General features: G+C 48.9%; 1 protein-coding gene across 1 annotated transcript; it reads right to left on the minus strand.

Moving 5' to 3' along the window:
• Positions 330 to 6,095, minus strand: LOC102172682 (zinc finger protein 689). The gene is made up of 3 exons (XM_005697708.3): positions 5,470 to 6,095; positions 5,146 to 5,259; positions 330 to 3,244 (listed from the first exon to the last, which is right to left on the minus strand). Exons 1-3 carry the CDS (start codon positions 5,672 to 5,674, stop codon positions 2,061 to 2,063), a joined length of 1,503 nt encoding a protein of 500 aa, XP_005697765.2. The 5' UTR covers positions 5,675 to 6,095; the 3' UTR covers positions 330 to 2,060.

Below are 9,557 nucleotides of genomic sequence, written 5' to 3' on the forward strand. Positions count from 1 at the left end.
GGGATCCTGGGACTGATGAGGTAAACCTAAGAACTTGTCTCATCTCAGCCCTCTACAGACCACATACTGGGATTGCCTACCAACAGCTCTGAAATTTTATGAGTTACAATTGAGGTCCAAAGAAATTTCTAAAATTCCTAGGAAAGGAAATAGTTGGGTTAGCCTGGTGATAAAAGTAGGGAAAATAATCAGTTCTACAACAGAAGGTGAGGCAGAATTCTAGTAGGTCTCTGCTAGGGAAGGGCAAGGTTTCTATTATAACTATAAAAATGCCTCCTTAGTCAAGGAACTAGATTTATATTTTATAAACAATAATTCCACAGGGAACATAGTCACTCATCAGACATTTTAATGAATCCCAATCTGATATGACCTCTGCTTTGGGGTAGCCCATCAATCCAAGAAGAAACAGTTACAATGCAACTTGCTAAAAACCAGAACAGAGGTAATTACAAACACTCTGCCCCAGCCACACACCCTTGGGGCTGATGGCAGAAGAAATGAGGGAAGAAGCAATGGATAGGAGGATGAAAGACTCCAAGGGTTGGACTATACATCATGTTTGGAAATTCCAATTTGGTGCAGCTCCCCAAGGCCAAGCGGTAGGCCTTGTTTAATTAATTCAGTAAAGCTTTACTGAGCACCTACTTAGGGATGGGTGCCATGAAGGCATATCAAAGGTTAAAACATGTTGCTGCTGCCATATGGAGCTTCTGTGAGGGAGGCAGGCATGAACACAACTTGATGACTAGACTTCTGCTTCATATTCAATTATCTAACTTTCTAACTTTCCTGAATGGCCTCGCCTCATTTCATGAAAGATGCTGACAGAGGAATCAACAGAAGGTTCTATACTAGTGTTTCCTTATTCTCATGAGAATCAGGGAGGAGTGAAACCCAGTTCCCAAGAAATTCAAATCCACCAGATAAAGTACAAGCTGGTCCTGGTTTTACTTCTTGCTGCTAGACCACAGCTCCCCCACCCTGCTTTTCCTTAATATCAGTCTCCCAAAGCTCACCTGTGCTTATGTCCCAGACCTACCTTGAACCAAACTTCCAAACGCAGGGTGCAGAAGACTTAAGCATGCGGTTTAAAAAAACAGCTTAGATATATAGGTGTCTGCAACCCAATAAAGCCGTGGTACACTGGCACCACCTCCAATCCAGTACAATATAGACCTCTTCAAACAAGTCCAGACCAAGGAGGTATAGTGCACACTATGATGCTGGCTTATTTTGTATGACTCTTTTAAAAAGACATCGAAAAACCAGGACCTGCCTGGGGAGGGATCACGTGTGGGAACTGAAAGCCTGTCTTTTAGGAATGATTGACCAAATTAATGCTATTTAACCTGAAAACAAGGAGGCCTGGCGTGCTGCGATTCATGGGGTTGCAAAGAGTCAGACACGACTGAGCAACTGAACTGAACCTGAAAACATGGAAACATATCTGTGATTACGTTTTCTGAAGGGCTGCCGCGTAGATCAAGTTTTAAACATATTCTGGGCAAGGCTTCCAGGGAAGAAGAATGTAGGACGTAAGGGCCTTCTAAAGGTCAGAGCTATGCCACAGTGAAAGGACCCGCCTTGTGAGGTAGTGAGCTGCATTAAGGGAGGTTTTAAAGGGCAGATCACTTGGCAGGAATACTGTCAAAAGGGGGCTAAACCAAGTTTGTTTTAAACCTAGCAGGGAAGAAGAGGCAGAGGAGGGGGAAGATCTTGCACCCCATGAATGGGATCCTCCTGACTGCATGCACAAACTAGAAAACACAGCCCCTAAATGAGATGGGGAGAATCTTTAGCCTGATACCCCACACAGAGCAAGTCCTTTAGGACAGGGCAGGTTGGAAAATTTTTACCGCATAATGTCCCCTCTCCTTACTGAGGCTATCTGTTCTAGATACGTATGTTAAGGCAGCCAGCATGGTAGAATACACTAAACTTCATCTCTGTATAGCAACACGGTTTAGTTCTGACTCTGATCTGTATGATCAGGGGGCTCCTTCCCTTTTCCGGGCCCCCTCCATGAACTGAAATGAACTTACACAGTCCCTCCCCTTCTAAAGGGCCTGGCCTTTCTGGCTAGGCGCCCCTATGGCAGATCTAGGGCCACAGTTCTGGACGCTGGGGCTACACTTGTGGACCGCCAGAGACCACCTCTGGCGGAAACAGCGGCCACACTCCAGGCAGGGGAAGGGCTTCTCCCCCGTGTGCAGGAGCTGATGCTGAGCCAAGTGGCTCCACTGGGCAAAGCGCTTGGAGCACAGGTCGCAGGCGTAGGGCCGCTCGCCCGAGTGGACGCGCCGGTGACTGGCTAGCAGTGAGGGGTAGGCGAATCGGCGACCACAGTCATCACACGCGTGCAGCTTCTCCTTCTCCTTCGTGTGCGTGCTGCGGTGGATGGCGAGGGAGCCGCTCCGTCGGAAGGCGCGGCCGCAGTCCGGGCAGGGGTACGGCTTCTCTCCCGTGTGCAAGAGCTGGTGCTGGAGCAGTGTGCTGCGCTGGGAGAAGCGGGCTTCGCAGTGCTCGCAGGCGTAGGGACGTTCCCCAGAGTGCACCCGCTGGTGACTGACCAGGCGAGAGGAGGACGAGAAGCGCCGCTCGCAGTCCGGGCACGGGTAGGGCTTCTCGCCCGTGTGGATGCGCTGGTGGATGACCAGGGCAGTGCGCTGGCGGAAGCGCCGGTTGCATTCCAGGCAGGGGTAGGGCTTCTCTCCGGTGTGTGTACGCTGGTGGATGGCGAGCAGGGAGGGGTAGGCGAAGCGACGCCCGCAGCTCAGGCACTGGTGGGGTTTTTCACCCGTGTGCGTGGTCCGGTGATTGGCCAAGGACCGACTCCTCCGGAAGCAGCGGCCGCAGTCAGGACAGTGGTAGGGCTTCTCGCCTGTGTGGATGACCTGGTGCTGGGAGAGGTTCTTGCGCTGGGAGAACCGCTTGCCACACTGGTCACAAACGTAGGGACATTCCCCAGAGTGTGCCCGCCGATGACTGACCAGCAGGGACGGGTAGGAAAAGCGGCGCCCACAGTCTGGGCAAGGGTAAGGCTTTTTCAGATTCTGGGCACACTTGTGGCTCTGCAGGGCTGGGTGATCGGGAAAGGTACAACCACAGTCAGGGCAGATGGGACTTCCTGAGGTCTGCCGGGGAATCAGGCGGGGTTTGCTGGGCCGCCGACCACGCTTCCCCTTTCGGGGCGCTTCCTTAGGTGGGAATACTTCCTTCTCTTCATTCTTCTTTCTGGTTTCTACAGGGACACAAAGGAGAAATTAACAAATACTGGGCTTCTACTCTTTCCTATTAGTGTTACAGGTTATAAAACAGACTCAACACCATCTTCAAGGAGTGTTAGTGACACAGACAACCAACCAAGTGAGACATACCACTCCAGAATATGGAGGGCACTACCGAAGCCCCTAATCCAGCTTGGAGAAGTCAGGGAAGGTTTCTTGGAAAGATTAACCTGACTATAAACACCAAAAAATTTTTGAAGAGGTTAAATTTAAGGCAGGAAATGAAAACAAATGAGGTATGATCTGGCAGTAACTAGGTCATAAGGCCCTCTAAGTCCATGCTTCTCAAATTTTATTGTGATCCTAATCATTTGGAGGGTTTAATGAAACACATTAGGGCTTCGCAGGTGACGCAGTGGTAAAGCTGCCTATTAATGCAGGAAACTCAGGAGATGAGGGTTCAATTCCCAGGTTGGGAAGAACCCCTTAAAGGAGGAAATGGCAACCGAATCCAGTATTCTTGTCTGGAGGATCCCATGGACAGAGTAGCTTTGCGAGCTACAGTCCATGGAGTCGCAGAGTTGGACACGACCCAGTGACTGAGCATGTGGGTATGAAACAGACTGTGGGGCCCTACTCCCAGTTTGGGATTCAGCAGGTCTAAGGTGGGGCCTGGGATTCTGCATTTTCCAATACACTCCCAAGTGATGCTGCTGCTGCTGCTGGTTGTCTGAGACCACACTCTGGGAACCAAACCTAAATATACAGCCAAATCAACTGGGGCTATTGAAAATACACACACACACATACACACACATCTATATGAGTAAATGAATAGTTCTGGGATAGGGTCCAGAAATGTGTATTTTCACCAAATTCCCCAACTGACTTACATATAACTGCCAACCATTTGACAACTGCCTTGGCAAAAACTGAAAAGTTTTAAGCAAGGAAGTATGTCAAAACTTAGAAAAATCCCTGCTCTTAGAGAACCTGGCAAAGAAACTCCAGTTACCTGAATGGCCTTAATCAGAGCCTTACTTCATCCTGAGGACTAAAGATTCCTGCACTGATCAGGGTCACTTGGCCAGAAGGGCAAAAAGAGGCCAGTGCACGCCAGACCACTCTTCCCTCATCCTTTCAATCCAAACCTAGAAAACTCAAGAGGTATAGGTACTCTCAGTGTTAGCTGCTCAGTCCTGTCTGACCTTGCGACTCCATGAACCACAGTCCACCAGGCTCTTCTGTCCACTGAATTCTCCAAGCAAAAATACTGGAGTGGGGTGCCATGCCCTTCTCAAGGGAATTTTCCTGACCCAGGGATTGAACCTGGGTCTCCTGCATTGCAGGCAGATTCTTTACCTTCAGAGCTTCCAGGGAAGCCCTATAGGCTGTCTTAGAGCCCAATTTAAAACAGGCTGGAGGCAGAGTCCTGGGAAGGAGGCAAGAGGGTGTTGGAAGTGGAGGTTTAGTTGCTCAGTCATGTCTGATTCTTTGGGACCCCATGGACTGTTGCCGACCAGGCTCCTCTGTCCATAGGATTCTCCAGGCAAGAATACTGGAATGGAGAGCCATTTCCTTCTCCAGGTGATCTTCCTGACCCAGGGATCCAACCAGGGTCTCCTGCATTGGCAGATGGATTCTTTACCACTGAGCCACCTGGGAAGCCCCAAGAGGATGGTAACTCTTATTAAAAGTTCACTGATCCATTTACACAACAGACAACTGCATGTGGTCAGTTTAGAAATTGACAACAGGGATTGGACACCATCACAGAGAAAAAAACTCTGAAGTTGTGAAAATAAATACAGTAAATGGAGCATTCCAGCTTGGGTCATAGCTACCCCTCGGCACCGAAAAACTCTGGACTGAGTCATTAGAGGCTGCAAGCCCTCCAGGGGCATTTTCCACTCACTTCTTTGGACTGCTACCCCTTTTGGGCACTCCTGTGGATCCAGGGCAGCCGTTTCCCAATCATCAGTATTTCGTTCCAACCAGGAGATGAGGGCTGGTTTGGGACCTGCGCAGCCTGAGGGAAGGAGAACCAGTCACGCCCAGCTCATACACAATCCTGGGTAGATTGATCTACCCGGTGGCATCATCTGCCCAGCTCCCGTCCTCCTCCCCTGACATAACGTGGTCGCAGGCCAGGACCCTGGACCTCTAGACTCCCTGCTTCCTCCCACCCCCAGCTCCTCCATCCCTTCGGGCCGCGGAAGCAGACTGGGCCGGGCCTCACCGAGCGCGCCCAGGTGGCCGTAGGTCTCCTGCATCACGTCCCGGTACAGGGCCCTCTGCGCGGGCCGCAGACACCCCCATTCCTCCCGGGAGAAGTACAAGGCCACGTCCCCGAACTTCACCGCCCTCGGTCTCCTTCCCCTTCTCCGGCCGGGTCTGGCCTCTCCTGGTCCCCGCACAGGAAGCGGAGGCGAAGGCCGCGCCATTGGACCCGAGAAGCCGGCACCACGGCCTTGCCCGTCCCAGCGTCGGCCCCTGGGCGCTGGAGGGGCCGGGGATTTGGGAGCCCCCGCCGGACCCGTGCGGAGCGTGCCGGGGAGGCCCGGCGGGAACCGGAATCAGCCGCCTGCGGGGCTAACGGAAACCTTTCGCTGTTATTCAGGAAACTCCTGCCCGAACTTGGGTGAAAGGCACCGGAAGATGCCTTCGGGGAAAATGGCGGCGCCGCTACTGCACCGCCTTTGCCTGAAACACAGGCAGCTTCCAGCTATCGATTTTATTGACCGGAGCGCCATGCCGGCTGCCTAACCTCTTTGCCCTCAAGTGTGATGGCGCTGCGATTGGGCTTCACGCCCTTTTTTCCCCCGTTCCACGCGCTCATTGGGCAGCGGCCGAAGATCGAGCATTCTGATTGGATGATGCCGAAAGCGGCCTGTTTGAACGAAGCCAAGGGAAGCGTAAGGGCAGATAAGCTGGACCCTCGGGTCGGGTGACTGCCAGGAGTCTTGAGGCGGAAAGGGGCGAACCCGTCGGGGTCAGGAACGGTCCCCTGTTCCCTAGAGGTGCAGCCCAGCCGAGGCAGGGAAGGATTTCAGCGACGGAGCCACTCTGGCCAACCGGGGCCCGCGATTTCCCTGGGTTGTCTTTCCTGGCTTTCTCTTCTGATAGTGGGTTAGTTCCTTATTGCCCTTTGGGGAAGGGAATTAATATTAGTGTTTCCTGTACGCAGGTACCACGCCCAACATATTACACATTTCAACATTTATTTTTTGCTACTTCTGTGTGAAGTGATGCTTATCATCCTGGTTCTACCGATGAGGAAAAAGTCAGAGGGTACTTGCTAGTAAGCAGAAGGAACAAAGATTTTGTGGTACTGAAGAAAAACGCACCAGCCTGAAACTTGCGAGTTGAGTTTTATTCAGGGACCTTAACTGAGGACTATATTCTCTCCGATAGCTCTGAGGAACTGCTCCGAGGAAGGAGCCAGTATATATAGCAGATTTTGTTGGAAATAATATTTCCACAAAAATATGTGTTGGGAATAATCAAAAGATTTTTGCTGATCACAAAAAAACCCGACATTTCAAATTAATGATATTGTACTTTTCTCTGTTGGAAGAGCATCGGAACGTGTTGAAAATGTTCTTTAGATATGCAATTTATTGTAACTATAGCCCAGTATCTAAAGAATAGAATGTTTCCTGTATTTTTCCGTCTTGAATTCACCTCAGGGTGCCCATTAGGACAGGGACAGGGGGACTTGGCGGTTTTAGTGGCTGATGGCGGGCAACATTTGCGGTTTATTCATTCATTAATTCATTATTCATTTATTCATGCCAACATTATGGCATGAATAGCAGGATGTCTTCCCTCTCCATAGGGCCCCGCCCTCTTGGTGTGCGGGGGGGATACCCCCCTAGGCTTGTGAGATCTCAGTTCCCCCATGAGGAATTGAACCCTAGCCACAGAAGCGAGAGCCTGGAATCCTAACCCCTTGGCCACAGGGAACTCTCATACAGGGCCTACCCCACCCCCCATACAGGGGCCCCTCTTGGTCATAAATTCAAGTTAGGTTTAAGAGGCATTTCATAATCAATTTGTCCCATGGCACCAGGAATTTTCATTTCTAGGTCAGAGGAGGATTTTATTGATCAGCCACCCAATGTGCTATTTTTGGATTAGGGCCAGGAAATGTTTTCCCCTGTTGCTTCTTCATACCTAGAGTAACACTGTTAGAATTATTTAATATAGAGTTATATATATGATCAATTGCCTCAAGACATTTAGCCACCATTAATTCTGTTGGAGGCCTGGTTATACATTAGGTAATGCAAGAAGTGAAGTGAAGTCGCTCAGTCGTGTCCGACTCTTTGCGACCCCATGGACTGTAGCCCACCAGGCTCCTCCATCCATGGGATTCTCCAGGCAAGAACACTGGAGTGGGTTGCCATTTCCTTCTCCAGGGGATCTTCCTGACCCAGGGATCGAACCCAGATCTCCTGCAATGCAGGCAGACACTTTAACCTCTGAGCCACCAGGGAAGCTGGTTATACATTAGGTAATGCAAGAGGCAACAATCTTATAAAATAAATAGGCTATAAGTAATACAGCTAGTAATATTAATAAGATTATAGTACAGCAGAGAGACACAGGGCTTCCCTTGTGGCTCTGTCAGGAAAGAATCTGCCTGCAATGAGGGAGACCTGGGTTCGATCCCTGGGTTGGGAAGATCCGCTTGAAGAGGGCATGGCAACCCACTCCAGTATTCTTGCCTGGAGAATCCCCATGGACAGAGGAACCTGATGGGCTGCAGTCCATGGGGTTGCAAAGAGTCAAACATGACTAAGCGACTAAGCACAGCACAGCAGAGAGACACAGAGCATACATAATTTGAAAACAACAAAAAGAGAACAAATTTCAATGATTAGTATAGCTAGTTGTGATTTGGTTATAAGAAGCCATCAAGTCCAGAGGTGAACTAGCTATGCTCAGTCGTTCAGTGTGTCCAACTCTTGTGACCCCATGGACTGTAGCCTGACAGGCTCCTCTGTTCATGGAATTCTCCACGCAGGAATACTGGAGTGGGTTGCCATTTCCTATTCCATGGGATCTTCCCGACCCAGGAATCAAGCCCCCATCTTGTGCATCTCCTGCATTGGCAGGCAGATTCTTAACCACTGTGCCACCAAAAACAGTATAGCTGTTCCTCTGAAATTGAAAAATATAATTTATTACCCAGCAACTCCTCTTTGAGTATATACTCCAAAGAAGTCAAAGCAGGGTCTTAAGGAGATATTTATGCACACACGTGTTTATAGCAGCATTATCCACAATAGTCAAGAGGTGGTAGCAACCCAAGTATCTGTGGACCAATGAATGGATAATGAAAATGTGGTGTTTACAAACAATGGAATATTAACCAGTCAAAAAATTAAGAAATTCTGCAACATGCTACAACTGAGATGAAACTTGAGGACATTATACTAAGTGAAATAAACCAGTCATTAAATGATAAATACTGTATGGCTGCATTTATATGAAGTATCTAAAGTAGCCAGTTTCATAGAAACAAAGTAGCATGGTGGTTGGGTGATTATCATGGGCTGAAGAGAGAGGAATAGGAAGGTGTTTTTTTTTCTTTTTTTTTTTTCCTCTTGTTTTCTTTTTTGTTGTTATTCTAGTGGGGTTATAGAAAGGATTATATACCATGATTGGATGGGAGTTAGCCCAGGGGTGCAAGGTTGGCATGACATCTGAAAATTAATTCATGTAATACATCATGTGTCAATAAAATAAAGGCAAAGACCACAGAATCATCTTAACAGATGTGCAAAAAGAATTTGACAAAATCTTTTACATTTCCTTTACATGCAGTGTCCAGAAAAGGCACATCTACAGAGACCGAAAGCAGATTAGGGTTGCCAGGAGCTGAGGGAGGAGAGAATGAGGAGTGATAGCTGAGGAGATTCTTTCTGGGGTTATGAAAATGTGCTTAGTTGATTGTGGTGATGGTTTCATAACTCTAAATATACTAAAAAAAAAAAAAAAAAAACACACAAAACACCCCACACCATTGAATTGTACAGTTTAAACGGGTGAATTATATGGTGTGTGAATAATATCTCAATAAAGCCGTTAAAAAACAAAACTATGTCTTGCCTGGAGAATCCCAGGGACGGGGGAGCCTGGTGGGCTGCCCTCTCTGGGGTAGCACAGAGTTGGACACGACTGAAGCGACTTAGCAGTAGCAGCAGCAGTCATAGACATAGCAAGATGATCGTGGTAAATAATTATAAAAGGCTTCGTAGACACTCTAGGACAGCCCCTCCCCAAGCTTCAGCTCACTACGCCCTCTGTTCCTCTCCCCTT

This window comes from Capra hircus, chromosome 25 (assembly GCF_001704415.2).
Source record: "Capra hircus breed San Clemente chromosome 25, ASM170441v1, whole genome shotgun sequence".
Lineage (NCBI taxonomy): Eukaryota > Metazoa > Chordata > Mammalia > Artiodactyla > Bovidae > Capra > Capra hircus.

Excerpts from the sequence above, each read along its gene's own strand:
- LOC102172682 (XM_005697708.3), bottom strand. The coding sequence starts at position 5,674 with ATGGCGCGGCCTTCGCCTCCGCTTCCTGTGCGGGGACCAGGAGAGGCC. Across the intron at positions 5,260-5,469 it reads CGGCCACCTGGGCGCGCTCG|GCTGCGCAGGTCCCAAACCA; the intron begins GTGAGGCCCGGC and ends TCCTTCCCTCAG. Across the intron at positions 3,245-5,145 it reads AGGGGTAGCAGTCCAAAGAA|AAACCAGAAAGAAGAATGAA; the intron begins GTGAGTGGAAAA and ends GTGTCCCTGTAG.